This window comes from Ambystoma mexicanum, chromosome 12, assembly GCF_040938575.1.
Source record: "Ambystoma mexicanum isolate Mex_15411 chromosome 12, UKY_AmexF1_1, whole genome shotgun sequence".
NCBI lineage: Eukaryota > Metazoa > Chordata > Amphibia > Caudata > Ambystomatidae > Ambystoma > Ambystoma mexicanum.
In genome coordinates, this window is record NC_090936.1 from 369,781,480 (window position 1) to 369,799,830 (window position 18,351).

General features: G+C 45.8%; 1 protein-coding gene across 1 annotated transcript in view; it reads left to right on the top strand.

Annotated features, from left to right (window-relative positions):
- LOC138513548 (NADH-cytochrome b5 reductase 3-like) overlaps positions 1–18,351 on the top strand; it is a 1,142,086-nt gene that overhangs the window by 145,742 nt on the left and 977,993 nt on the right. The window contains exon 2 of the mRNA XM_069628494.1: positions 1,156–1,287. Coding sequence (XP_069484595.1) covers positions 1,156–1,287 — 132 coding nt within the window. The remainder of the gene's footprint in view (positions 1–1,155; positions 1,288–18,351) is intronic.

An 18,351-nucleotide genomic window follows, 5' to 3' on the forward strand; every position in this document is an offset into this window, starting at 1 on the left:
TTTCAAATACTGTAAAGTCTTCTCAAAATAATAGCTTTTACATCTAGAAAATTCCACGTTTTTGAAAATTCACTGCTAAGTGGATGAATTCTGGCGAAATGTCCTCCACTCTATTGTTACAGCCACTGCCAATCCTCATGAAGTTGGTATTGTTGTCACTTGAAGGAGATTTTCATCTTTCTTTAATGAATCGTTATCCAGGCTGTATTCAGTGTGAGCACTTTATAAATGCAAATAAATAAATACTGTGCCCAACAAAGTCTGATTTGTGATTGATGATGGCCTCTAGCTTGGCAAAAACGATCTTTTTATTCTGTATACTGCCATCATGCTTTTTGGAGATTACAATTTAATTTACGGCTATCCTTCATGGTGAGGATGGATAGCTCGGGGACAAAGGGCCTTATTACACGGACGGCGGTGGACCAAGGTGCTATTAGCACCTTGGTCCATGCCGGTAAAATACCGGCACTGCCTTGGAGGAAAGGGGAATTACCGCCCTATTCCAAGGTTGGTGGGGCGGTAATTCCCCCTTCCCCCATTGCCCTTACCCATTCCCATTTTTGCCCCATAGGGCATAATGGGAATGGGGACGGTGCTAATTACGGCACCGCAAATTACGGTACCGTAATTAGCTCCCTGGTTGGTCCAAACCGCAAAGGGACCTCGTAGTAAGGCAGTAAGGGTTAACGGTTAACCCTTACCGCCGTCCGTGTAATGAGGCCCAAAGTGTCTTGGAGGCAAGACAACACAGCCAACACAAGTTCGAATCCTGATCCTGCGCCACTCGCTGGTATTAAGGTGTTATAACCTTTATACATGTTTGCATAGTGCAGCGAGTAGTACAAGTAAAGTGAAGGTCTCCACGGTTTCTTGGAGATTTTCACTGTTTTATACTTGACGCATTTTTCTGCTAGATAGACCAAAAATGCTATCTCCACCTCCACTACATAATGTAAGCATTTGCTGCTATTTACATGCACTCATTTGTTTTAGGCTTTTTAAAACTGTTTCGTTTATTTACATGCTTTCAGGACTACACTTGCCTTTACTTCAATGCTTTGTTTGCTGTTCTTGTTGTTCTGTTCTATTTTAAGAGAAAAGGTGGTCGAAAATGGTACCGATTAAGACGTGTGTTTTTCTTTTGTGTTTCAGATGGTCAATGTGGCAATGTATCCACTATGGCTAGTTTTCAGTATTGTCGGAAGACTATTTAGAAAACCTGCTCCTGCTATTACGCTTGAGAATCCAGATATAAAGTACGCCCTAAAACTGATTGATAACGAGGTAAGTCATCTCAGAAATTACTTGTTCTTCTTACATTGTCCAAAATAGCTGCCATTACTAATATATGTGTTGCCATAATAATTTATTGGGGCGTGGCCTGCTGCTCATGCAGTGAAGCTGTGTTTTGCTTGAGCTCCCACTGTAGATCCTTACATTGATCCTGATTGCAGTGTTTTTGCCGAAAAACAAGTGCATTTACAGATCCCTGCTTGTATGACAGAGTTGGCATGCAGTTTGCTCGGTCTCCCGAGTGAAAACTGACACTTGTTGCCTCAGGATTGATTACATTGGGACTTGAGCAAGGATCTAAGATGGCGGCTGGTCTGTCCTCCTGGCGCTGGGAGAACCACGGATCTTATTTTGCATTGGCGAGACGAACATAGTCGCTGAGGCGGGGTGTGAGGCTGCGACCTGGGCCTCCCGCTGAGGAGCAGTGTATCCAGATCGGGCACTGCTGGAGTGTTCTACTGTGTTGCCCGACCGTAGCCCTGACAGCAGCCACAGGAGATCGGGGGCTTCCGCACCTGTGCCCTGCTGGAGCTGTTGACAACCTGAGCCTTCCTGCAGTCGCATTGCAGTGATACAACGAATGTGATACTAAGGTAAGCGGGCTAGGTCTGGCTTACACAGGGAGGTAGATGGTGGCTGGGAGCCCTGAACACAGATCAGCGGAGGGTAACGTTGATGTGACAGACAAGTGTTAGGGGCCATATCTCCCTTAATAAACAATGCTGTACAGCAGTGCTTTCTGCGCTTGATCCCACGCTAATTATACTACTAAGAGACACTTACTGTGGCGAGCGTGGGTTGCTTTATGAGCTACAGCTGCGACTGGACACTCCAATAGAAGCGCAGGACGCTACTCTGCTGCTCAAACACTTATTCTGGCTCTAAACTACACTACCACACACTGCCATTGAATCTCTCTGCTTTCCGCCAACACTTAGACTCCGTGAAGAGGAAGTGCCAGACATCATCCGCACTCCAGCCACCCCCTTCTAAGTGCCAGTAACGTTCACGCCAAGGCATGTGACGTATGGAGAACAAATAAACCAGCAGAGAGCCGCAGTTGGGCTCTGCCCAGTGCCTATCGGAATAACAGCACCTATTGAAGCACTGACACCTAAGCAAACCTGGACTGTAAGGTACCCACTGAAAAATCCATTTCTACAGACACGACAAAAGGACGTTTGTCAAAATGGAATACCCGAAGAAGCCAAGAACATACTAAAAGATGACTGGTGACGTCATGAGAGATCGGATTGACACACACATGGAGTATATAATGACCCAAGAATGCTGATAAGGAGACTAAATGCCATGGATAAGTGACATCTTGGGCCTAAGGTAAAACAGTTGATTTCAAGATGAAGAAACCTATGTCAAATGCACGATGAAGACATTAAGCCAGTCTAAACATGTACATACGCAGGAAACCGCAAGAAGCAAAGGAATCGTGAAGCTTGCTTATGCTTAGTAGTAAAATAGGTTGCAGCAAGCGCAAACTATACATATCTGGCTCAAAGCACTTTATAGATGAGAGAAAATCCACTACGCACATGAGCAGAATCAAATCGAGGTTACTAAAGGTCTCAAGAGAAGAGGGCCTCAGCAGACAATTCAAGAATTAAAGACAGAGAGAAACCCCGCTGAAGGTAACCATGCAAAGAAGCCAAGGTTGTGTCAGGCTGGAATAGGCTAGCAATGCCTACAGTTAAAGAGAAAAATAACAAGAGTATCCTGTTCAGCAAGGTCGAGATAAGCCGCAGATGATAAACGACTGACAGAAGTAAATCAAATACACGAAATTGCACGAAGAAGAGGCCTGTTTCACGGTGTCCCAGTCACATGGCAAGGCAAGCAGAAAGGGATGAGACTTTCACACCTACGAATGGAGCCTTGTCGTACCCATATTCCTTAACTTTCTCAGACCAAGAAGCAGACTCAAGGCCACTGAGGTGGTGAATGGTTGTAACATAAATTGGAGGGAAGCTGAGGTGCAGACTTACTCCCTGCACCTGGCTCATTATTCTGCATGCTGCTAAGCGCAAGTGGAAAAGTATGTGGGGGCTCAATGCCAACCCAATCATAGTGGACCATGTAATCTAGGGTCCTATAGAGAGTAGAGCCAATGGGACGGCGTACTTTTTGTGACGTTTACAGTGGCCAATTTGAAGGAAGGGCTTAGTTGCCCCATCCAATATTATTATCCAATCCTCTCTCCCCAGTACCATATGCAGATATAGTACCTATGTTAAAGTACCTTCCTATAACCAATCAAGTTGCATGTTAGGTTTTTAAGAGTATACGTCAATGATGATGAGTTTTTGGTATACATGTTGTCTTTCTGAAATTAAATGGAGTTTAAGCAAGAAGGAACATCGAGCGGTTGCTGATGTTCATTGAACTCCCCGTTTTCTGTACTTGTCATTAAACAGACTCCCTTTGCCAAACTATTGAGTTGTCATTATTAGTTGATGCAAGAGTACAAATCTGCATCCCCATCTATCTCGAGGGTGCTGCTGCTCATCTTAAAGGGCTGTTTGGAGACCCCAGTCTTATGGGCCGGCTGGGTTCCATCCAGTTCAAACGGATTGATCTTGTGCATTGCTTTACGCTGCGCTGAGGCACATCGGGCTGCTGCTTGCATGGGCCTCTGCGCGACCAGCTCGGTACCTACACTTAAGCACTATTTGAGGAGCTGTGCTTGCGCCATTGCTCCTGGCGCCCTGGTACAACAGCTGAGATAGACCAGACAGCCTGGAGTACACTCTAGACTCTAGGAGCTGGATTGGGACTTGATATAAGAGCGACCTGGAGTTAGTACATGATACAAGCACCGCTGAAACAGCCTATGTTGAGCACTTTCACCACTACTACCTCAACACACGGACTTGCTACAAACACTGGCCTACACCATGGCTATGTCTCCTACCAACAACAAGCGCAAGGGCCCCACTATGGATTCCTTTGTCAGCCTGGGGAAGCCTCCAATGTCGGACCCGACTATAGGAGCGGCGTCGATTGGAGCCCATACACTTCAACCTGACCCACAAGAAGATAAAAGTGCTTGCGGCTATAGCTGCCTTACGGTCCTCCCTGGAACACAGCATAGGGGAGGTAAAGGTGGATGTCCTACTACTCCGCCAAGATGTGAGATCGCTTTCGGAACGAGTGACAATGACAATCACTGCTGAAAGACAGTCACTACCACTGAGGACGCTGAGGGCCGCTCTCGCCGGAATAATGTCAGGGTACTCAGAATCCCAGCGGGTATTGAAAGCAGAGACCCAATGACCTACATTGAGAATTTGCTCCTACAGGAAGTGAGCCCTGGGAAACTGTTACAGGGATTTGCTGTTGAACGGGCCCACTGGTCCCTACAGAAGAGAACCCCGCTTGGGTCACACCCTCGCCCAATAATTGCTAAGATATTAAACTTTAGAGACCGGGAAGTGCTCCTTCAATTTTCTAGAGAGGGAGGGAAGATGCAGAGAGACGACTCCAACATTGCTATTTCCCCAGATGACACCCCTCTTTTACAGCAACAGAGAAACAGATTTGTTCCAGTTAAAGCAAGGCTCTGGCAAAAAGGGCTCAAATATATGCTCATATACCCAGCCAGGCTGAAAGTGCGGTATGATATTGATATTTTATTTGTGTTGCGCTCATATACGTTTCAGAGCGCAACAAGGCAAGGGAGGGGAACAAGGGAGAACAAAAACGATCTTACTAGGCCCAGTGGCATTGAGAACTTGCAAGTGCAGGGGAGAGGGAAGAGGAGAAGGTGCAGGGGGTGAGGGGGAAGTGGTAAGTGCTAAGCATAGGAATGAGAAACAACAACAAATGGAAGTGCAGTCGGCAAGTGGCAAGTGCTAGGTTAAAGGTACAGGCCAGGGGTGTCTGATAAGTGCAGGGAAAGGGGGAGGGGACTGTAGGGTTACAGATACAGACCCAAAGTACAAGTGTTGCCAGGAGGCAGTGCGGGTGTGTGGCATGGTGGGCAAGGACCTGGGCCCAAAATCGGAGGGTAGCCAGGTGCACGATGCCAAAGTAGAACAGATAAACAGGGGAGAGGAGGAGAGAAGGCAGAAGCAAAGAGGAAGGTCTTGAGGTGCTTCCAGAAGTGGACATGGTTCTCCGCAAGTTTGAGTGGCAAGGAGGCTATTCCATGGGGAAAGCCCCAGCCAAAGAAAGAGATACCCGCTGACAGGTTTTTTTGAGAAACTACTAACCCGGAGGGAGTTGGAGGAGGAAGGACGAAGAGCTCGAGGTGGAAGGTATTTGCAGAGGGAGAGTTGAAGGTATTTTGGACTGAGGCCCCAGAAAGCCTTGTGGACAATGTAAAAAGTCTTGAATTTAATCCTTGCAGCCACTCAGAGCAAATGAAGAGATTTGAAGGCTGGAGAGATACGGTACCATGGCTTGAGGCCCAGGACAAGTCTCGCAGTCCTGTTCTGGATGAGTTGCAAAGGGCAGAGAATAGTAGCAGGTAGATTTAGCGAGAGGCTCTTACAGTAGTCCAGCCTAGAGAGAACTAGGGCTTGAGATACAGTGAGCTTCTGGGAAAAGAAGAGGAAAGGCAGAATACCTCTGAGGAGGTGCAGTTTGAAGTTTTAATTTTTAGAGATGTCGGAGATGTGGGCAGAAAAGGAAAGCGTGGAGTCGAAGATGGCCCCGAGGTTCTTAGGAGTGGTGTGCTGTTGGTACTCTTGTTCAGAAAGGAATTGCCATAGCATTTCGGTGCTGGACTGCCCATGAGGGCGGGACAAAGACTGATATGTAAATGGAGAGTTCCCATCTGTGAAAGGTACAGTGAGCAAAAAGCAGATGGCTGCGAACTCTCAAAGTGGTTAATAACCACTGAACAGGTTATCATGCCGTGTTCTTTCGAGAGAGAGGGGCGCCTGCTACCTTTTTTGTATTTGCGGAGGGAGAGTTGAAGGTATTTTGGACCGAGGCCCCAGAAAGCCTTGTGGACAATGCAAAAAGTCTTGAATTTAATCCTTGCAGCCACTCGGAGCAATTAAAGAGATTTAAAGGCTGGAGAGATACGGTACCATGGCTTGAGGCCCAGGACAAGTCTCGCAGTCCTGTTCTGGATGAGTTGCAAAGGGCAGAAAATAGTAGCAGGTAGATTTAGCGAGAGGCTCTTACAGTAGTCCAGCCTAGAGAGAACTAGGGCTCGAGATACAGTGAGCTTCAGGGGGAAGAAGAGGAAAGGCAGAATACCTCTGAGGGGGTGCTGTTGGAAGTTTTACTTTTTAGAGATGTCAGAGATGTGAGCAGAAAAGGAAAGCATGGAGTCGAAGATGACCCCGAGGTTCTTAGCCTCGCAGGTGGGGGTAGGAGGAAAGCCAAGGGAGGCCGGCCAGAGAGTAACAGGAAAGGAGGGTTAAGGTGTGCTGATGAGGATCTCCGTCTTACTGACATTAAGGCAGAGGTTGTTGGCAGCACACGACTCCTGAATAGCAGAGAAGAGGTGGCCGAGGGAAGCCTCAAGATGAGTTGAGTGTCATCCGCATAACACTGAAAATTGGAGCAGAGAGAGGAAATAAGATGGTCGAGAGTTGCCGAGTATTGTTTGAAAAGCCTGGGAGAGAGGTTAGACCCCTGGGGAACTCCACAGGTAGAGAGGGAGATAGAGGAAAGCAAGGACCCAAGTTGGACCTGGGAGGGTCGATCAGAGAGGAAAGAAGTCAGCCAGGCCAGAGGTTGTCACGGAGACGGTTGAGCTGGAAGGTATGGTTGACCAGGATGGTATTGTGGAAAGTCGCATTTCTTTGAAAGCCCAGAGGCAGTCTCCATGTGGATGGAACATAATAATTTAGAGGCTTGAGCTGAGTTCCCTGCCCTTTTAAATGAGATAGCAATACCCTTGAGATGGATGGTGGATGCAGAAATGATTCAAACATCAATAATCAAAACGACTCAGGTAGTTGGCAAAAGGATAACTGTTTTAATATCAATTCTAAAACCGGGATTACAACGGACGTCAACGGACATCCGCTCGATCTTCTCACTCAATGCATTTCATAAAAAAGCTTGTTTATATAACAGAAAATCGTCATAGGTGACGTTAACGCACGTATTACCAACGTCATCCTATGTGGCAAAATACAAAAACCTAGTGGCAAGTGTGATGGGGTTTAAGGAAACACCTAAGAGTATACGATCCATACTAGTCTAGGGCAGTGGAATGATGTGATAGGCTTCTTAACATCAGGTGGGGCAACTAAGCCCTCCCCTTAAACAGGTCACTATGAACGTCACTAAATATACGACATTGTATTGCCTAAATAACTATATGACCCTTGATGGTGCGGTCCTTTATCATTGGTTGGCTTTTAACCTCCGTTAGTACCTTCCTATCTACGTATAACGGCATGCTGGCTGAGAGTCCAGGTGCTGGTGAGCTCATCTTAACCATAGCTTCCCACCAATTAACATATCTATCCATCATCTCTGTGGTCTGCTGTTAATTAGGACTTTGAACTTGTCCTTGGGAGTGTTCTTTGCTCTGGAGACTTCAGGGGAGTGAAGGCACGCTCTACCATCATGCGTAGGTGTGACCATCATGCTCGTCCAACTTCTTCTTCCCACGCTACTGAAGACTCCACGAAATCGAGCTTCTAATGTATTAAAATACCATTTTTTAATAGACCTCTGATGTTTTTGACCATGCCTCCTGAACAGGAGCTTTGTTCTTTCACACGGTTTGTATCCAATGTCAGCTCACCCCAGCCTGATACGGCCTTGCCTTCTTGGCTCATCCAGTCTCGCCTTTCTGAGATCTGCTTCTGTATTTCAATTGCTTTCTTAACTGCGACACACTGAAAAAAGTGACCTTCCTTCTTTTGCTCACCTCTGCTATTGTACGTAGTGAAACCATCCATTCTTTACTGACTCCATTATATCCATATATACATGTTGGTGCATGCTGCAATCTATTCATTGTAAAGCTAGCCTCCAGGAATACTTCATCTGCTTGCGTTTCATTGCATGTGTACACGTATAAAACAGCTTAATATCTTCATCTATCTCGTTAGCATAAGCGTCTTCATCTTGATCCCAAAGTGCCTCATCTTCGATACCTTCTTGATGCTTTATAGAATTGCCTGCATTCTCTAGTCTCTACATCTCTTCCATGCACGTCGGCTCTGTTCTGTATGACGTCACCATTCATCTTCGCCATTCACTTGTTCAGTTTCTTCTGGGATTTCGTTCAAATGGCCATCGTATTGACTCGTATGCAGGTATGGCTTTCTCAATGGGAACCTTGCTTCCCAGATTCTCCTAGGTATTTTCACTCGTACTGGGCGTGTCTCACACTCTGGTTCCGAACATATAGGCACTATGGGCGAGGTGATTGAGGTGGGGGTACTTGACTCCTTCTCTGCACCCCCCCTTCTGAGCGATTAATCGACCACTCGCCCATCTTTCTTTACATCTAGGCATCTTTGTCTGAAGAAATGCTTCTTAGGGACCCATATCTTTGACTCCCTTTAGGCATCCAGCTGATTTCACATGCTCATCCTTGTTCCATGTTATGAGCATGCACTGTCCTCTTGGACTGCAATAGATCCATCTTCCCACATACTTCTTATGGTTCTTTGGATACTGGAATTTAGTTCCCTGAGGCGCATGGATACTGGCCTTCACAAAGGTCACTCTCTTCATCTCTTCAATCTCTTCATCTGTCAGATCTCTGGCCTTCCATCCTGATTCAACATCGATCATGATTTTCATCCCTATAGCTTTCTTTGCTGCCTTCTTACACTGTGTGATTTATTATCTTGATCACACAGAATCCCTGCAACACTAACACGATCAGGGCTCCAAGAAACTTGAACATGTCTGCCATCCAATTTGGAACCCAAGAAAAGAGCGATTCAAACCAGCTGTCATCAGCAATGTCTTCTACTTCGTCTATCATCTGGACATGTAGTTTCGTTAGCATCTCTATGTCCTCTGTCAAGGTTCCATTCTCGTCATCGTGAGAAGATATGAATGTGCAACATGATTCTCCGATTTTTGCATAAACGCCTCCATCCATAGCTGTGATCATGTCCAGGACATATCTGTCCTGAAGAGTCATCAGTCGTGTGGCTCTCAGCTTCTCTCTGATAGCGTTGAATCCCTTTATGGTTGTGTTGATCGTTTGTAGCAATTCCCATCTGGTAATCTGCAGCCATTTGGCGTTTGCTCCAACCTGGATACTCGGCATGAACATCAACATGAAGACTGACGAAGTCTGGCTGAACAGTCTGTGTTCGTACGGGATGGAGTCAAAGGCCTCTATTGACTTGGCAGAGAAATAGTTCTCCCTCTTCATTCGATTTATCAGTTCCACAAATCTCTTCTTCCTCAGATGAGCATCTGCTTTCGGGAAACTGTCAATATTGAAGTCACTTTTAGGAATCACCAATGCAGGAACATGAACATTCACCAAGGTGCAAATTCCTCCCCAGTCTTTGGACAGCTTCATATAAGCTTTGGATCCAAAAGCCCAATAATGATCCAGATTACTGCTCCCCCAATTTTCATTCCTGGTACATCAACTTTTCTTGTGCCCTTGTTTCTGAAGCACAGCTTTGACCTTTCCAAAGGCACTATGTGCAAAGGACCCTCCTCTGTCTTTGACACAAGTCAGAAGTTTAGTTAGTCTCGGCCATAGTGGCTTGCATCCATTCTGTACTCCATTCTGTACTATGTCAATGGTTGGTTTGTATTGTCCAATGACCACCCATGCTCTGCAGATAACCACTCCGTCTTCCTAGCCATATGGTGATAGCACGAATGCCCAAATCTGCATCTGGCCTCTGTTCTTCCATCTACGAATTTCTTCTGTAGATTTTCCTGCAACCTCAAGTTTTCTGTTTGCTTCTCGTCTGAATTTAGCTCCTTTTACTCCAGGCTTTTCATATCTGATTACAAGATTCTTAGTCTGCACCTTTATTTCTTGTCTTCTTAACCTGGATATAATCATCTTCATCTGTCCATTCAGTTGCCCAATTGAGATAGGCATCTTGGTCCATGAACTGGCCTCTTGTTCTGCAAAGCGCTATGTGTGACGGACAATGTGCTGTCTGGACATCCATTTCAATAGCTATGAAGATCTTAGACTTCCCCATGCTATAAGGCAGGAGTGCACATACAAAGCATTCCTCCTTCGAAGGCTCCTTCCTACTTCTTTCATATGCTGATGCCAAATGTTATTCCCCAAATGTGCTGTACTCTCCAGGTAATCATTTAGCTCATGATCATCCTCTCTAGCACTTCTCTTAGGTCTCATCTATTACGAGCTTCTTTAACCATCTCATGAAGTATATCAGCATGATTTCTTCTTATTGGACCAAGCATAGAAACACTCATCAGTGGACTGGGTGAATTTCCTTGTGATATCTGAGTAGGAGAAAGTTCTAGAAGTCTTTGCCTATCCAGCTGTATTTTTCTAGCAACAGCAAATGATGGCAATAGAGAGTCTGCTATAACCTCCATGCGTGACCTCCCTCTAAAAGGTAACCTCTGTTCATTTATCATAGGAACAGGTGCTCTTGTGTGTATCTCTAGAGTAGGAACAATCACATAAGGTCTCAGCTGCCTAGTAATTGCCACGTCTGTAGCCTTCTCTTGCACATGAGGATACACAGGAATCTTTACTTCATGTGTCTCCACATAATAAGACGTTTGTACTATAAGTGAGCGTAATACTACTATGAACACAATGCAAGTGTAGGTAACAGAGATAGTACCACTTGCAATAAGAACTTTCTGCACATCGTGGATGTCTCTCATGATCTGCCATAATGAAATTGCTACTGATGCTGCCCATGTTACTTTTAAGGAAGGAAAAAATCATCTTTAATGGGGCAACATCATGCACTATTTTCTGAAATCTACCGAGTCGACTCAAAAAAGTTCCTCGATCAGCTTCAGCTGGCTGATCTATTCGATGAACACAAATTCCCAATGAATGCCACGAATCGGCCTCTCGCCAGACGATTTCTTTCAGCATGAAACAAAAGTTCTCAATCAATAGACTTTTGGATCTTCTTCCTCGAAAGTCTCATTCATTTCTCAGGGTTCTCTCGGAGTATCCATTCACTTGAAATATAATATCTCTCAATGTTTGAGTGCTGCATTATTTCTTGGGTGTCTCAGGAAAGTTCTGACATCAGTTTGTCTTCCAACAAGATGTGGACATTCTTCAATCAGGTAGTAGAATACCAAACAGACAGTCTATGCTCATTATCCGGTGACAGGGACATCTGTGTTTCCCACACTGAACTCGAGAAGCTGAAGGATTTGTTCAATGATAGCTGCAAGCAATCGTCACAATTGGACCATTCTTAGGATCTTGCAGGAAAAGATGAATGTCAGTAGTTCTCTCCACCAGCGAAGGATAAGTGAACAAGATGAACACGAAAACAGCAAGAACGATTTGTGAAATGTTGTCATTGGGCACCACCATAGGCACCTCCGAAAAGAAAGTCAGTAAGAAAGAATCGGGGTACTGCTCCCTTTTTCAGTCGTCGAACAGGAACTCCAAGTCTGGCATATTCTCCTTTTCAATCAAGACTTAAGCATGTCTCAGTCCAATGTCAACAAACTCCTGTAGCTCAAGAATAGCTATCTTCCCTTAACTCCTTTTTCAATGACTAAAAGGAGTGTCCCAGAATAAGCGACAGTCCAATATACTCTATCTTTATTCAACAGCTTCTGCATCCTTCTTCCTCACCATAGATCTATTCTGCATGTGCTGAGGTTCTTCCCTGATGCTTACTTCTGATGGGCGTAGGTGTGCTGAGGATTCTTCAGTATAGATCTATACGTCACCAAAGAATATCCAAGTGCGTCTGCCTCGCACCTTATCTGTAGATGGTGTTATGTCCTTTACTAGGAAGGGGCTTTTGAAATGAAGCTCGTGCCACCTTCTGGTAACATTTGCGAATTATGACTGTATTTCCGTGGAAACGTTTGGAAATACAAAGCTGATCATCTCCGGTTGTTATAGCATCTCCTTCTGTGTTCTGCGCTGCCCCACACCCTTGCCACTTGAGCTGATCTGAATGGACAGAGAGACTTGACTTCATACACGTAAGTTAATCCTGTAGCTCCTTTTCCTAACAATTCTACTGTTAGGTGAGCATTCCTTCTAATACTAGATGGAGGTGTGAGAGGTATCCTCATTCGCCTCCTTGTCATTCTTTTGTGATATAAGATGGTGTTCTGAATCTGGCTAATTTCTTAACGCATACAATGCCAGTGATAGGTAATGCACCCATCCTTTCTTCAGGATCACTTTCAATTCAACGACTCTCTTTAAGCAAGCTGTTGGGTCTTTCACAGACCTTGTTCGCCTGCTGGTGATATGTCAATGAAAACTTGTGCTTTATTCCAAGCAACAAACTTGTATCGATACTTTTTTTTCTTTTAATAAATATAAACTAAGAATCATTACCTAATTACAATAATTCCCATATTCTCCATCTGGGAAATAGTTTTATACTAAAAGTTTAGCTACACAGTTGGTGTCTGGGTGTGTACACGGACCAGTTTTAACCCACCTTTGAAAAAAAGGGCCATACTACTATAATCCTATATCTGTATCCATTACAAACTTGCAGCATGTTGATTTTACTCGATATGAAAATACAAAGAGACCATTTAGTCTTGGAATAACTCCTCTAATCGTGTGCAAGGTGTGCCCAGCAATAAACCTTTAACAAACGGTACACTTTACTATACAGAATGCAACATATTCTACTATATGTAAAACAAACCAATCCTCCGCACTTGCTGCAGGGAGGTTCTCTTAATAACGTGCGCAGGGCAGTGTAGCTGTTCCAACACTACCCTTAACAAGGCTTCAGGCATTTGCTGGGTTACCAGTGTTGTCTTATCGCCACAATGCCTTAGAGGGGTTTAAAGAACACCCTCTCTGCGTCCACAAGTCTTTATCTTGGGGCAATTCTCTTTAAATCCCTATCACTAAGTTCTAAACACAAATATTTACAACAGTTTATTAACATTCATCAATACCATCATACTTTCATTCTTACTAAACATATCAAATAATATAATCACTTCCATACATTGAACACGTTTTTTACTTCCTCGTCTGCTTTTTAATTTCTACATAAAATAGTCTACTCTTTTAGTGTGAGCTGCGCACTTTAGCTACTGTGATGACTACTGGGAGTTGTAGTGCTCCAATGAGTCTGTCCAATGAGACTGTGTGTTGCACTGGAGTGCTGTCCACTCGGAGGTAGCCCCTCCTTTTCCAATGTGCTAGCCCTGCGTGCACCGTCAACATACATCACATAGACAGGGTTACTATACACCGTTACTTCCTGGTCTGCATGATTCTTAAGAGCGACAATCAGCATTACTAATTCTAAAGCCTTGTGCCAAAAAAAAAAGTGAGACGATAGCCATGCACTTATCAATACTTCAAACTCTCCATTGGCCATATGCTTTACCACAGCGAACCTGTATATCGTTGTCCATGATTTTTTTAAATTTTTATTTCTTTTTTTAAAACTTATTGTGCTTGACATTATAACAAAAAAATGGGCGGTATTCAGATATTTGGTAGATGCATGCTGAGTATACACAGACTGTTAAGAGATCATACAAAGGCAGAGATGGGCCAGTTGGTGGCACAGCAATCAAAGATACACAAATCATAGTGGCAGTTAAAGCAGGTAAATTAACCGGCTGTAGGAGCTGAGGAGGACAAGTCACTAGCATCATCATCGGTGTCAGCAGACAATGAGGAGATATAAGAGCGGAATGGGGTTCAGATGTTCCTGGGTCTAGACACTATCGGTTGTTGGGCAGTCCAGCACTCCTCTGTATCTGAGGCCCAGGTGACAGCCCGAAGCCACTGAGCGTGTGTGGGGGTTGGGATGAAGCCAGAGCAATAAGATACAATGGGCTGCCAGCATCATACAAAGCCCAGCCAATTTCCTGGAGTCCCGCCCAAGCCGGGGAAATTCATGGAAGAGACATGTCAATGGAGATGGAGTGATAGTGCCGTCTAGTATTACAGACATGGTGGTGCATACCTCCTCCCAGAACAGGGAAAGGTGTGGACAGGACCATATCATATGTATGTAGCCTGCGTCATCCGAACCGCATCTTGGACATGTGGGGAGATGATCCTTTGACATATGATGTAATTTGATTGCGGTGGAATCTATGGAGCACCTTAAATTTAATCCACTTGAAGCGGGAATTAAATGAAACTTCATGGATACGGGCACACATGCAGTTCCAACGTTGGTCTGTCATCTCACCACACAGATCCACCCCCTCCAGGTGTTCCTAAATTTAGCAAAAGGGGAGGTGACGTAGCCTGAAGAAGGGTGTACAATCTGGAGACTTTCCCTCTGAAGGTCGTTGTGTTCAGGATTTTGGCTATTATCGAGTCGTCTGAGGGGACTGCAGGAAAGTTTGGGCACCTGTTTTTGAGCGAGCGGCAGAGGCCCGCATATTGCAACCAGTGGGAGGGTCTACCACGTATGGGCTCCGGTAAGTCTGGCCACTCGAGGAAGGCACCCTGGTTAAAGACATACCGGACATACCGGACAATACCGAGACCAGCATTAGCCCAGAGATGTGTTGTCGTGAGGTCTACAAAAGGAGACTCCGGGAGGAAGTTCCAGAGTGGGAGGTCGCCATGAAAGGGATGCAGGTTATTTGCCTGTTTCCACGGCATATTCAAGGCTAGTGTCGTGGAGCCAGTGGGATCAAGGGGTTCAAAATTGGTACAGTGAGAAGGGAGAACCAGAGCGTGTATATCGCGACCCTCCACAGATAGGCATTCAAGCTTAGCATGCGGAGGAGGATCTGTGGATATAAACCAGTGGGATGCGGAGTGTGCTTGAGCAGCTATCTACTACCTCTCAAAGTTAGGGGCGCCAAAGCCACCCATCGACATTGGGGTGGACATAGTTTACAGCTTCAGGCGGACCGCACCGGAGTGCCATAGAAATGCGTTAATGGTTCAGGTCAGAGTCTTGAAGAAGTCACGGCCTGCCCCTAGGGGGACATTCATAAACCTATACAAGAGCTGGGGCAGTACAATAATTTTAAGAATGCAGATCTTACCTGCTAGAGAGATCGGTAAATTGGCCCAGCCGGAGCATTTCCGGGCAAGGGTGATCAAGTATTTCCCAAAGTTGGCCTCGTTTAAGGGATGCTTCTGGCGTGTGACCACTACTCCAAGATAGGTGATTTCGGATTGTGACCAAACGAACCCCAGTGGGTCTGAGGGGTGGGGTGGGGACATCAGTTAATGGAAATAATATTGATTTAGAGCAGTTCACTCTAAGGCCCGATATCACCCCAAATTACATCTTCTAAAACTGGGGCTAGGTTTTGTTCAGGAGAGCGAATAAAGAGTACTGCATCGTCCGCATATAGGGAGACAATCTGAGGGGAGCCGCTCAGTCTCAAGCCTCTGTGTGCGTGCACTTGGCATATCCTGTTGGCCAAGGGCTCAATGGCTATAGCTAATATTAGCGGCGAGAAGGGGCATCCCTTTCTCGTGCCTCTGGCTATTTGGATTAGAGACGAACACCGGTCCTCAGTGCGGAACCTGGCGACAGGTGAAGAGTACAGGAGTCCAACCCAGGACCGAAAACAGGGTCCAAAGTTGCTCTTCTCAAGGACCCGGCAGAGATGGCTCCAGGAGACGGATTTGAATGCTTTTCGCATGTCAAGTATAGCCGCAAACGCCTGCGTTGATCCGTGCAAGAATGTTGAACAGGCGACGTAGTTTAAGAGAAGTGTAGCGCCTACGGGATAAACCCTGACTGGTCTGGGTGTATAATGTACGACCTATATGGAGCCAGTCTCCGGGCCAGCACCTTCGCGTAAATCTTGATGTCGCAGTTGATAAGGGAAAGAGGGCAGTATGAACCACATTGCGTGGGAGGCTTACCCGGTTTGAGTAATACTGAGATTATGGCCTCTCGAAGGAAGGGGTAAAGAATTCCTGACTCACAAGATTCCTCTCACTGGACCAACGACTGTGGGACCAGGTGGGCTTTGTAACGCTTATAAAATTCAACAGGGAGTTCGTCAGATCCAGGAGTATTTCCGGAGTCCAAGGCGTCAATAGCCTTAGATATTTTCTCGGATGTTGTCTAGAGTGTCTCTGGTCTCGGAGGAGAGGATGGAGAGTGGGAGGTCATCCAAAAACGCCTCGCTGTCAGCCACGGGATCACTGTCCACATTGGAGTTGTGTTTTGTAAAAAGATTGAAATTCCACATTAATATCGTGTGACGACAGGGCCAAGATGCCGTCGGCCCTCTCTATAGCCGGGATGTGGGGTGAACCAGCCTCCTGGCAGAGCAGTCTAGCCAGGACACGACCAAGGCGGTCACCTTCCCCATATCTGCAAGCGGATTGGGGATCGTCTAGGAACTTCCGCTCTCGATCCGCATGAGTGCGGAATGCATCTAGCTCCGTGCCTATATCAGAAAGGGTGCCGGGGAAATGCAAAGATGCGTACTGAGTCTCGAGGAGAGGTTGAGTTGGGATTCGCTCTCCGCACTGTTCCCCCGGATTACTCTGAGAATCCCGGCCTCTTTAGAAATTGCAATGCCTCTGATGTACACCTTAAATAACTCCCAGAGGGTAGCTTGTGTTCTGACTGAACCTGTATTTAGTGTAAAAAAGTCATCAATAGCAGTCCCCAGCTGTGTATCGAAGGCAATATCTAGTAGAGAATGTGTTTTTAACCTCAAAGAGCGTACCCTTAGGTTAACCACACTCCATTTTAGGGAAATTATTACCGGGGAGTGGTCTTAGAATGTTCTGGGAAGGATAGCCACATGTGTAATGGTTCTAATTAATATATCCAAGATAAGCCATCTATCAATGCAGGAGTCTGAATCATGTACTGAGGAGTAAAAGGAGAAAGATCGAGAATTAGGGTGACTCAGCCTCCATGTGTCAGACACTGCTAGCTGGGCCTGAACTTCTATGATGGCCTTGGCTGCCCTGGATAGCTGGCGAGGCCTGGAGCCTGATCTGTTAAGGTCCACGTCTAAGATGGTGTTGAAGTCCCCGACCCAGAAGATAGAGACAAGAGGGAACCCAGATAGCAAGGAGGAGAGATGCGTATAAAACTCAGGATCATCCATATTGGGACCAAATACGTTAAGTATTACGACCTCACTACCCAGCAGGACCACGAACAGTAAAACAAAGCGTCCCAGGGAGTCAATATGCGTTACTTTATGCTGAAATTTAAGGCTTTTATGTATCAAGCTCAAGACCCCGCGGTTTTGGGTGGAGTAGTCGGTGTAATAACGTTGGGGGGGCCCATGCTCTAGCAAACCTCACACCCATCGGCACTAGCATGTATCTCTTGCAGAAAAAGTAGCTTAACCCTGTGCCATTCAATATATAGCTGCAATTTACACATTTTGGAGTAGTTACCCAGGCCCCTGACATTCCAGCTCATGCAGACAAAAATGCCATCCTCAGTCATTGGGGTAGAAAACTAGTATCAATGAACAGTAGCCTAAACCAGCAACCAGGCCAGTTGCGTAAGAGCCCTGATCGGACATTGCCAATCTGAGCACATCTAGATAGATTCCCCGTCGCATGCCAACCACTTTTTTGACAAAACACCCCTCCCATCCTGACCCCACTCCTCCCCCAATCAGAGAGGTGAAAACCCTATCAACCTCAAACTTAACCACAAGCAGCAGCAGCATCGCCTGGGGGGCAGTGTGTTGGACATGAACGGCAAGCTTCCAGTGTGAGGAATTGTCTAGGTATTATGTGTTGCGTAATGTAAAAACAATGTATAAGGAACCAAGGAGGCTAACTGGCTTGACAGAACTTGATTTCTGGTAGATCTGGTACAACCAGTGGGCTGCAGACGTTTCAACTGACATGGTCTGATCCTGTGCCAGGTGATGTTAAACGGTCATCAGGGGGCAAGTCAATGCATCCATAGTATCGGGGTCATGTCCGATCAGCCTGGGAAATGTTGAGCAATAAATCTAGAGGCCTCCTCCGGGATGGTGAAGAAGACG